At 42.1% G+C, this 12,511-nt stretch overlaps 1 protein-coding gene across 5 annotated transcripts in view; it reads left to right on the top strand.

Moving 5' to 3' along the window:
• AKAP9 (A-kinase anchoring protein 9) overlaps window positions 1-12,511 on the top strand; it is a 687,299-nt gene that overhangs the window by 596,259 nt on the left and 78,529 nt on the right. For all 5 annotated transcript variants that reach the window (XM_029588843.1, XM_029588844.1, XM_029588845.1 and 2 more), the window contains one exon: window positions 10,973-11,117. In XM_029588843.1, coding sequence (XP_029444703.1) covers window positions 10,973-11,117 — 145 coding nt within the window. The remainder of the gene's footprint in view (window positions 1-10,972; window positions 11,118-12,511) is intronic.

Raw genomic sequence — 12,511 nt, forward strand, 5'->3', positions numbered from 1 at the left:
GGTCTAAATTTCAATTTGTAGTGACTTTCTGGTCAGAACCCTCTTACACTGGATTCAGCAGTTTCTAAGGAATGAGGATGTGGTTAGAATGGAATTTGCAGCAGCCTTTTTGACAGATGCCTGATGACAGATAACTGGAGGTATTTTCCAGGTTATTAGTGTCTTTGGTGGCAACTAGGAGGTTTATTTGGTTTTGCACCTGGTTTGAGGATTCTTGGTCAAAGTCTCACCTGGGCAAGTTCTCTTTTAAAGGCAAGCTTATTTTGGGGGAGGATTTGGGGATCCAAAGCCCCAGAGACTCCTTGAGGATAAGACATGATTTTTCTTCTGCTTTGATTGGAGTCGAGGCCAGCTTTGTGATTCTCTGTGCTATAGGCCAAGGAAACAATCCTTTCCTTATTCCTTTTGGGGTTTCCAGGGTTTGAAAGGAAGGGGTCAGTTCTTTTGCAGTTTATGAAGACCTAAGTCTGACTCGGTGGGTCCATTTATTGGTTTTGCCTGTAGAAGTTCACTTGCAGCAGTTTTACCAAGAATGGAGCTGAGTAACTTCAGATCAATGGATGTTGGATGTGATTCACCTTAGTTATGCCCTCAAACATCTTGCTTCCATTTCCAGTACCTTTATAGTTTCTCCCTCTGTTTCAGTTGTCAAACAGAAGGCAGTACTCAAAACTCTAGTATGGCTTCAGCTATTAAAGGCAGTAATGCCTGTTCCTTCAAGGAGAGGGGGCTCAGTTGTTGTTCAGTTTATTTTGTGGTTCCCAAGAAGGACAGCCCTTGTTTTAAAGGAGGTAAATGAAAATCGTATTTATTTATTTATTTAAAGCTTTTCTATACCGGCATTCATGATAAAAAATCACATCATGCTGGTTTACAAGTAACAAGGGGAGTGATAACCTTGAACATTTAACAAGTGGAGAGAGGCAAGAAAGTTACAATAAAACAGGGGGAGCAGGAACTGGGAGAAGAAAGAAAGAAGCCGGAATAGTTTGGGAGTAAGAAGACATATTTAGGCTTACTTTCATATTCCCATTGGACAAAAGAAAATAGAGATATCTCTGTTTTTGTATTCTGCAGTAGTATTTTCAGTTCAAGGTGCTTCCTTTTGGTTTGGCGATGGCTCTGCAGACTTTCACCAAGGTAATGGTAGTAGTGACAGCCTTTTTGCTGCAAGAGGGAGTCCTGGTTCATCCCTACCTTGATGACTGGCTGATATTAATGATGTCTTATCAAGAAGGTGTTCAGGTATCCAACAGAGCAGTCTAAGTTTTAGAAAACTTGCTCTGGATAGTCAAGTTTGCAAAGAGCAAGCTTACTCCTTCTCAGTCTCTGGAGTACCTGAGGATAAACTTCAACATGCAATTGGGTCAGTAATATATCTGATGTCAGAAAAGAGGAACAAGTTAATTTGACAGATTCGGAATTTCCAGGCATGGTCAAACCCAATGGTCTGTGATTATCTTCGGTTTCTAGGCTCCATGGCGGCAGCTCTGGATATAATATCCTGGGCCAGGATTCGCATGCATCCTCTGCAGTTGTCTGTCCTGTCGTGGGGGTCCCCTTTCTTCCAGGATTAACAGGTATGTCTCCCATTGCCAGTGGTTCAGTAGATGCTCTCTTAAAACCTAATCTGGAGGAGGGAGTGGTCAGTCTGTTAGCCCCTTCCTGGATTCTGGTCTCGATGGATGCAAGACTATCCAGTTGGGGGGCCTATTGTTTGGGTCAGATGATCTAGGGTTTCTGGACTCCGGAAGAAAAATCCTGGTCCATCAATCACCCGGAGACCAGAGCAATAAAACTGTCTCTTGTCCATTTCCTTCCTTTGATCAGGAGGAAGGCAGTTAGGGTATTATCCAAAAATGTGACAGCAGTTGCATACATGAACAGACAGGGTGGAACCAGCAGTCAGGAAGTGTCAGAGGAGATGGATCTTCTATTCCCATAGGTGGAAGAGAACCTAGAACTGTTATCAGAAGCTCATGTTGCAGGGCAGAAAATGTGCAGGAACGCATTCTGAGCAGGAATCTTCTAGATCCAAGCGAATGGGAATTAAGCCAAGATGCCTTTCATCACGTGGCTCGCCAGTGGAGTTTACCTCACATGGACCTCATGACCATTCGCAAGAATGCCAAGGTTCCTCAGTTCTCTAGTCATCACAGGGAGTTCGGTTCCAAGGGAATGGATGCACGGCACAGCCTTGGCCAGTGAGAAGCCTTCTTTATGTCTTTTCCTTCTTGGCCTCTGATAAGCAGAGTTTTGTGCAGGATCGAAACCATGAGCAATGTGATTTTCATAGCTCCAAATTGGCCTCTGAGACCATAGCATGCTGATATGGTCAGAGTTCATATCGACCCTGCTCTGCACCTTCCGGAAGCTTGAGGACTGTTGGTACATGGTCCTATACTCATGGACAATCATTCTCCAGTCTCTCTTAAGGCTTGGGTGTAGAAAGGTCTTGCTTGACAAAAAAGGATTACTCCTCTTCAGTAATCTCTACTTTGTCGAAGGTTCAAAAGTCTCAATTTCTCTGGCTCATATTCGAGTTTGGCATGTTTTTGAAGCCTTCTGCAAGTCCCGGTTGGCCTGTCCTTGGCGCTCTGATTCTCCCTTCAGCCTTCCTTCAAGCAGGGTTGGCCTTGAATTATTGGAAATTTCAGGTTGCGACTATTTCTTGTTACAGGGGCAAGATTCAGCTCATCCAGATGTGGTTCATTTTCTAGAGGGTGTTAAGAGAGTTCATCCGCCCTTTAGATTTTTGATGCCTCACTGGGACCTCAACATGGTTTTAATGCATTAGTCACTTCGCTCTTTGAATCCCTGAAGCATGCTATGAAGGATCTTACCCTCAAGACTGTCTGGTGGTGATTTGTTTGGCCTGCTGTATTTCAGAGATTCAAGCTTGTTTTCTAGGGATCCTTTCTCAATCATATCTTCTAATTCTGCATCCTTTTAACCTGTACCTTCCATTTTGTCTAAAGTGGTTTCATTATTCAATTTGAACTAGTCAAGTCACTTTGCCTGCCTTTTCTAAGGCAGTGTCAGGGAGTAAACAGGTTTCTTAGGGTTTCTGGATGTACAACAAGTTTTCCTCCGTTAATTGGGGGTGATTAATTGTTTTGTAAAATGAACAACCTGTTTTGTTTGAAGGGCCGCATAAAGACAAAGCAATCTTTAAGGCTACCATAGCACAGTGGATTAGGAACATGATCTCTTCTGCTTACATGCTTAGGGTTCCTAAACGTAATCACACACATTCTATTAGAACACAATCTTCTTCTTGGGCAGAAGCAGTTGCTGTGGCATAGGAAGACATTTGCAATGTGGCTACCTGGTTGTCTTTGCTTTCCTTTGTGGAACATTGCAGCTTAGATGTCCTTGCTATGGAGGACGCAGCTTATGAGACTGGTGTCCTTAAGAGCAGCCCTTACTTCTCCCTTCCTTCATTAATTGGTCTTTGATACTTCCCACCTGTACAAAATCAGTGGACTGGTGTAGCAGGATGAAATGGAAGGAGAAATTGTCTTGCCTGTTAATTTTCTTTTCATGAATCCTGCTATACCAGTTCAGGACACTCCCGGAAAATATTGTCGACTTGGTTCATTTACAGCTACTGTGTGTAAATACTGCTGCAAATCGTCCTCCTTTTTTCTGTTGCCTCTCCTGTTCTCTTCTTGTAATCTTTCTTCTACAGTAATTTCATAGGAGGGTGGATATTGGAGGTTTGTTTTCTCCAAGCATGTTTACTTTTTTTGAGTTTTACTAATGCAGTTTGTTCTTAGTGCTTTGTCAGGGGTATAATGGAGTTTCTCTGCTTTGCGATGATATCACAGCGAAAGTCTGTGCTCTGCCTTCATTTGCTGGTAGGGGGATATAACCCACTTGTACAGACTTACTGGTCTGCTCTAGCAAAAACAGGTAAGACCATTTCTCCATATGTGCAAGTTCTGGCTGTGCCTCAGCCCTGCAAAAAGTATGCTTATTGGAAATTTCAAGGACGACTGCTACTGCAGTTTTTTTTAATACTGTATATAACTGCTGTAATCACTTACCATGTGAGGCTGTGATATTCAAAACTATTTTAAAAATCATTCCTTTTAGAAGTAAGCCCTGTGGCTCAGACTGTAGTGCTATGTACTAAAATGAAGGAGATCTAGGCTTGAATCACCCTTTTGTCAAAATTAGTTACATCTAGACATGCCACGGAAGTGGTGGTTTTAAACAGTTGCTACCACAGCTATTATTGCTGGCCAAGAAGTGGTTCTGATTATGCATCTTGAAGACAATATCTCTGAAAGCCCTTTAGCCAGCTGAGTTAGCCCAAATTTTTCTTCAATAAAACCACATCAGAAGGCTACCAGGTTGAACTTTTATTCTCTTGCAAGCATGGAAGTGTGTTGGGTGATAGATCCAAGATGGAGAGCAAAAATAAAAAAAAAAAGTGGCAAGAAAAACTGCCCCTGTTTAGGTAGTGATATATGAAGTATCCCAAGTACGGCTTATGAGAAGATTGTGTTCATCTGTCTGACTGCGACCTAATATCAGGAGACAAATGGTCAAACAGAATGAGTTTAGATTTTAAAGTTTACAATTGTAGAAGACTTTGAATATCATGGTTGAAAACTTTTTGGGAAATATTATTGCCTTCCATTTTATGAAGTTTGGGTTTTCCACATTCCAGTTGCATTAGCGCACACTCACCATTACATGCTCTATACAAGAATGTCACACCCATGTGTGTTCTCTTAGTGGGAGTATGTTGCGAGCGTGGGGTGCAGTCGCTTGCTCGAGAAAATGTAAGCCCTTGGACCACGACACAACCTCAGATGAGGCTCCAAGTTAGGCACCGTGGGAGGCAAGCATATCCAGGCACAGGCTACACTTGGAACCTAGCTTGGTCTTGGAACGTAGCATTTGGGCTTCCGCTGAACCTGCACGCACAGAATGAGACCCAACAACGCAATACTGGTGTTCACGGTAGCCCTCCGACCACCCAATAGACCTTTCGGACCTCCCCCTTGGGAACGGCTTGAGCGCAGGACAAACAAAGCCTGAAGACACAACACAAACGTGGTCGAAGGCTCTGGAGATGAGGAACATGGATGAAGGCTCTGGACTGAGACTCGGATGAGGACAGGAGCCAGGACATCCCTTGGAACGAGGAACATGGCTTGGAACAAGAAGATCCGCTGGCTGGACAAGCTCCACGAGACCGGAACTAGGAACATGTCTAGGAACTTGGAACTTGACTTGGAATTTGAAATTTGGAACTCTAAAACAAGGATGGACTCCAAGGACTTGACCCAGCAAAGACGGACTTAGAGAAAGGCTTTGTGCCAAGATGCGCCATACACAACCAGTGGGCTTGTCGAGGACCTCAACAGTGTCACGCCTAGAGAAAAGATGAGAGGGGAGTTGAAAGACAGAACTTGGGAACGAGGACTGGAACATCTAGAACTTGACAGAAGACTTGGACAAGGTGAAGACTCAGAAAACTTGGACGAGGAACTGACAACAGACCAGGAACATGAAACAGGAACAAGAAGGTCAGGAACATCCAACAAAGAATATGAAGACCATAAAGACAGGAACATGACCACGCAAGACCTCAAAGGATGAAGAGCCATGGACAACCATGAGCATCCTTGTGAAGACTATGAGGAACTGGCAGAGAAGCCCTTTTATAGGACTTGCAGGACTGATGTCATCAAATGGGGACACGGGGCTTTTCCCGCTGTGGGCCCTTAAAATCCAGAACAGAAACGTGCATGTGCGCCTAGGGAGGGCGCCGCATGGGAGGAGCATCAGCGGTAGTGATCCATGCTGCGAAGAGGATGGTAACAGCAGTGGCAGGAGCAAAGGCAGCGCAGCTGCACTCTGGCCATGAAGAGGCAGGCAGCAGCTCCCAGCCGCTAAGAGGCAAGCAACAGCGGCAGTTGTTCCCAGCTGCAAGGAGAAACTGAGCCGGCATCTGCCTGCAGGATGGTGGGAGGCCACTTGCGGACTTGTCCCGCGGTGGCAACGCAACAGAGTACACTTTCTAGACTTGTTTGTACTTGTAATATGATGCTTATAATCATCACAGATTACTTGAAGGCATCCAGTCAAAGCAATGAAGCAACAAGAAAATCTAACAATATGCTTGGGTGCATAAGTAGAGGTATCAGCAGGAAAAAAGGAGATAATATTGCCCTTATGCAGGTTATTAGTGAGGCCCTATGTTGAGTAGTGGGCATAGGTCTGGAGTCATGCCTTTGTAAGGATGTTGAGAGGATGGAAGTCATTCAGAGAAGGGCTACTAAAGCGATAAAAAGGTTTGGTTTGCAACACAAACTGTACAAATAAAGGTTTAAGGCACTTAAAATGTTTTTGCTGGGGAAAAGGAGGATATGATAGAAACATTCAAATATTTAACAGGCTTCAATACATTACAAGATGATGAAATTTTACATTGAAAGATGCATGAAAACATAACATAAATGGTGATTTATTTTTTTTTTGTAATTTAAATGTTTATTGGCAATAACAAAGATAACATTTTCCTGAATGAAAACATGAAAACATTATCAAACATTGTCGATCAACAAAATATCAAGTATACCATACAAGAGTTGCCTAAGTGTGTTTCTTCCCCCCCCCCCCCCCCCCCCCCCCCCTCCTTCTGGTGCATTGGGGCGCGGTCCGCATTAGACATATGGCATGGGGTCAGACCCAAAACATTTCACTCCAAAGATAATTTTTGCCAACCGTGAATGATATATGCAACAGTCAACTCCACCGTGTGGCATGTCCAAAGTTCCTGTCTATGGAGGCTTCAATATTGCTTGTACCACCGTAGGAATAGTTCCCAAATTTTCATATGAGCTGCAATTCTATCCATCTGTAGGGCTCTTCTATAATACCAATAGTGCACGTTCCATAGTCTCTTAATCACCGATTGTGCAGTAGGTGAAATCTCCTTACGCCAATGTGCCGCCAAGGATTGAAGTGCAGCACATATCACTTGATGAATTAAAGTCCTGGCAGCAGAAGACCATGCTACCGGATATGCAGATAGCAAATATATTTTGGGCTGTAAGGAGACTGTGATACCCAGCATTTGGAACATCACGTCAGCTATCCATTTCCAATAAGGTATTATCTTGGGACATTCCCACCATATGTGTAGGAAAGACCCGTCTTGGTTACAGTTCCTCCAGCATTTAGGCTCCTGCGCTGGTTATAATTTGTGTAATTTTAAGGGGGTGAGATACCATCGAGTCATTATTTTATAATTTGTTTCCACAATATTAGCGGAAATAGAACACTTAGTAAGATTAACATAACAACACGACCATTGTTTATTAGTCCATTGGATACCCAGATCTTGAGTCCATGCGGCCTGGTGGCACGTGAGAGTAGTAGAGGTCTGTTTCAGCCAGGCGTATATGTTTGAAATAATCCCCCTGGATTCTGTAGTGGTATAGCACAGGTTCTCAAAATCAGTCCTTGCCCTCACGATATTGGCCTTGATTGCAGAGTTCTGTAAGCAATGATATAGTTGAAGATAGTGGTAGTGTTCGCTATCAGGTAAGCCATATTTGCGTTGTAAATCCACAAACGAGCTAATTTTTAAGTCCACTATCAATTGTCCATAGCACCATAGTCCCCATTTACGCCATTGAGAGAATAAACCCCCCATCTGATCAACTGAGCAGCCATCTTGATAGATACCTATAGGCAATAATGGGGAAATTAACTCATGACCCCTTTAACACAGGCCGACACTTTTTCCATATTCTTAAAGTAGCCTCAGTGAAGGGATTTCCGACCCCCTTATCCCTACCCTTCAAGGGTAGCCCCCAGACTCTGTGATACAGGGAGGTGTCTCCCCCTGCCGCCTGCTCTATAGTCGCCCATTGTTTTTGGAACCTATCTGCAGACCATTCTGGTATCACTCAAAGTTGGGCAGCCTGATAATACTTTAAGAAATTAGGGAATGCCAGTCCGCCTTCGTCTTTGGGACGATAGAGAACTTGTCGGGCAATACGTGGTGGCCGTCGACGCCAAACATAATGAAAAATCTTAGTATGTAATACTTTCAGGAATTTAGATGACAATTCTATAGGGAGCGTCTGAAATACATTTAACCACCTTGGCAATACGGTCATCTTTATAGCAGCTACCCTTCCCAGCCAGGATAGTGTGTAAGGGCACCATATCTCCAACTCCCTAGACGTTTGCGCCATTAGCGGTACATAATTTAAAGTAAATAACTGTTGCCAATCCGCCCCTAGGTGTATGCCTAAATACTTAATACTATGAGACGTCCATTTAAAAGGAAAGTGGGCTTGAAGCCCATCAACCTGATCCTTTGTTAGGGAGACATTTAAAATCTCAGTCTTGGTCATATTAACTTTAAAGCCCGATATAGAACTGAAACTTCCCATTTCTCGGACTAGATAGGTAATGTGAGTTGAGGATGCGCAAAAGTGAAGAGGATGTCGTCAGCAAACAACGAAATTTTATATTGGGCATCCCCTACCACAATCCCCTTAACGTCCAAGCACTGCCTGATTGTAGCTGCTAGTGGCTCCATAAAGAGAGCAAACAGAAGAGGGGATAGGGGGCACCCCTGTCTAGTTCCTCTACCCAAATCAAAGGTGTGAGAATAGGAGCCGTTTACCTTTATACAAGCCTTAGGGGAGGCATACATGGCTGCTAACCAGGTCAGGAAGTTGTCCCCCAGACCAACCTTTCTTAGTACATGAAACAGAAACCCCCAATGTACCCTATCGAACTCCTTCTCCGCGTCTACTGCCATTAACACCATCGGGGTCCGTTGTTGTCGAGCAACCCACATCAAATTAATAACTTTGCGTATATTATCCCCAGCTTGCCTACCAAGGATAAAGCCAGATTGATCAAGGTGGATTAACATCGGCAACACCTTGTTAAGTCTACTAGCCAATATTTTCGTCAATATTTTTATGGTGATTTATTTTTAATGTTGTTTAGTTATATGTTTATGTGGATTGCATATGTTTTATTATATACTGTGTCGAGTGAATCTTTTTGAATCAGTTAATAAGAAATTTTAAATAAAACAAATGATTGGCACTACTACTCTCAAGTTTCAGACTTGCACTAATTCAACTACTTGCACTAATTCAACTACTTTTTGTGCCTATTACCGTGTGCCCAATATCTCATGCACATATTTTCCATATAGCACAATGGTTTATGATATTAAATTGGATGGTGAATAGTTCAGAGAAATCATAATAAAATACTTCTTTACAGGGAGGGTGGTAAATGCACTGAATAACCTACCAGCAGAGATGGTGGAAACTAGTGCTGTGACAGAATTCAAGCACACTTATGATAGAGGATAGTGGTAGAAACAGGGTTTGGGAGTTGCAATATTACAAACACACTCTGCATCAAGAGCTGAGGCAACAGGAGAGATGATAAGGAGAAAACAAGGGACAATAAAGGAACCAAAATCCTGCAACACTACTGGCCATGGGATTGCTGGCTTTGAACCAGCAGTCTACAATTATCAGAAACCAACCAGGTCAATGCCAACAGGTTGGTAGCAGCTGGGTATCATCCAGCAAAGTGATAAGGAGAAGCAATGGGCAAATAAAAGAAGCACAACTTAAGAACACCATAGGTGCTGAGGAAGCTGGTTTGGCTTCAATAGGTTACAACTCCCCAGAAATCAACTGGGTGGATGTCCGTAGGTAGCTTGTGGCCAAGTGCTGTCCAGTAAGGCCATGGGGACCTTGGTGGTTAGATGTATAATCAACAGTCTTACTAATTTTGTTAGTTGTTTAGATTATTACAAAACTTGGTCATAACATCGGGAAGATTGGAGTTGGGTTAAGTAGAGGAACTTGTATGCTCATGTATCCAGGAATGTATTGAATCGAATAGGAAGATAACAAAAACTGACATGGATAAGAAACTATATCCTGCAAGTGGTCAAGTTTCTAGGCTGTTTACATATTACAAGTACAAGTTTCTATGACCTCAGTAGTGTGGACTTTTATAACTGAGTAGACTAGATGGATCAGTTGGTTGGTTTTGTTTGTTGTTGTTTTTGGCCCAGCTTTTTCTTTCTGCTCCTTAGCACCTTCAGCTCAATTGGAATCAGGACTGGGAACCTAGCACCATGAGCCATGAGCCTTCAGTCATAAATACCATGGGATGTCTCCTAAACTTTATATCCCCCTCTCCACCAATATACCTAGTCTAGTCATTGCAGCAAGCATGCTCAGCCATGTGCCATGTTCCAGGGCTCCTTTTAAGCATGTGCCTTGAATCCAGCTACTAGGTATTTCCCTTGAATGATGACCATGATTCCCTGCCCCCCCCCCCCCCCAAGGCTCTGAGAACATGACATACATGCCAACCTGAGAAGTCCTGACTTAACCTGACCAATTGGTCTTTATATGCTGTCATCTATTATTGAAAAGCACTTGGATGTACTGAGATATATAGTAGCAGGAATGAGAAGAACTTTCATAAACGTAAAACAAAAATATTTAAAGAATAAAATTCAGTTAACAATGAATAAAGGGAATCTTTTGGAATCTGTGAAACTACCAGCTGGATTCTATACAGAAATAATTGCTAGTACTAATAATTCATTAGATAAACAGCTCTGTAATTTTTTATCTAACAAGAACCACTCCCTTGTAAATGTGCTACAACAATATGTGCTATGTATATAAGGCTATGTATATAAGGCTAATATCAGCATCACACAAATAGAGAAAAGAAGCAAGATTAGAAATATAGGATACATATTTCATTTTCCAGCAATGTTTCTAATACTGTTTAAAATTAAATTTTACTGGTGCAATAAATCTGCAGAGAACTAAAATTTGCTAACTGAAAATGTCAATTAACATGAATTGTTATTATGTAATTTGAATTTTTTTCAAGATTTGCTGCTGCTTGTAATTGACATGTTTCCTTTGTTTTATAGGGTATTGAACATGCAGCTGCAATGGACTGCATTCAGGGTGCAGACAGGAGAAGCTTGCTTTTGGAAATTCAAGCACTCCGCTCAGAAATAAATTGGTTAAAAATGGAAGAAAAAATGAAGCCACATGTTGATTCAAAGAGTCAAGGTATCTTATATGTTACGTGTATATTTATAGCAAATAAAATATTCCCACAGTATTGGTGAAACAATTTAACCAAAATCATGATAACCAGCTAAACACATCAAAAGAACTATGATTACAAATTGGAAAGTGTTTTTTTTTCCTCTGGCAAAATAATTTGAGATTTTTTCCACATATGATTGTCCCTCAAAAAATGTTTTCTGTGATTTTTGGTGTGTTTAGCTGGTGATCATTATTTTGGTTATATATATATTTATAACAGACAAGTAAAAATGAGAGTGATTGTTTAAGAATGGTCACATGATGCTATAAATTCTCATGCTTACCTTCGCTGTCCACAGTTTGGTTAGGGGAAAATTCTCCCTCAGTCTCCCATTCTGAAGCAATAATCCTGCCTCTTGTCCACTTCTTTTCTGTGAATTGCAGGGATACTTTTAATCCAGTGAGAGGGGTTGGGATAGTTTTTATTAGGGCTTTGAAATTTGCCCTTGCTTGCACACTTGCATGTCAGTTCCTATTTTGGTCGGTTTTTTTTTGCCAGTATTGCCCTATAGTTGCTCTAATGAGGGTTTTTGGTAATATTTGTAGCTTTATTTTGGTTTACTCTGCTGAGCCAGCTCACATTTTTCTCCAACAGCATCTACCAGCCCCACAAGGTTGAATTTTTCTCCTTTTCAGACCATATATTATCAAGAAAGAAAATTTCTTCTGTTGATTTTAACCTCAGTTATTTTCCGATTGATGTTTTAGCAGCAGGCCAGCAGTTTCAAGTTCTATCCCAAGTGCAGCGAGATGATGTCCATTATTGTCCATCAACAAGGCTACTGTAAAAGTCTCAAACAAGGGCATAATGCTTCTGGCTGTGACATTTGCACTAAGATGTCAACCAGAGTGTTCAGGCCTGAAAGGATAGCCTTGAGTCTCTTTTGCCAGTAAACTTAAGTCCAATTTCTTGACACTAACTGTGGAGCTGAACACATGAATCATTAATGGCCAGGCTATACCAAAGAAGCACTCAGTGTCTTTAACTACTCAATCTGAGGATAGACCCAGGAGTTTAAAAACATCTTTCTTCCCCTGCTTGAGACAAATAAGATACACAGAACACTAGAAGTTGAAAAAAGTTGGTACAGAAGCTATGACATGGCCCTTCAACACACAATTTCAGAGTGTTGAGGTGCAGAAGGGTCTTCACTTCTGAAGCAACCCTATCTGGAAGTGAGCTCTGTCTCCTAGGCTCAAAACCACCAAACTAGTCTCTAGCAGTCTAGTTAAGGATCTTTGAAAGCAACCTCCAAATATCCATAGATATCATCTGACCCCCCCCCCTGCAAGGCCAAACCAGGTATTGCCATCTGCACTTTTTGAGTGGAACTGGATAGAAGAACCACTGAAGT

Source organism: Rhinatrema bivittatum, chromosome 2, assembly GCF_901001135.1.
Source record: "Rhinatrema bivittatum chromosome 2, aRhiBiv1.1, whole genome shotgun sequence".
NCBI lineage: Eukaryota > Metazoa > Chordata > Amphibia > Gymnophiona > Rhinatrematidae > Rhinatrema > Rhinatrema bivittatum.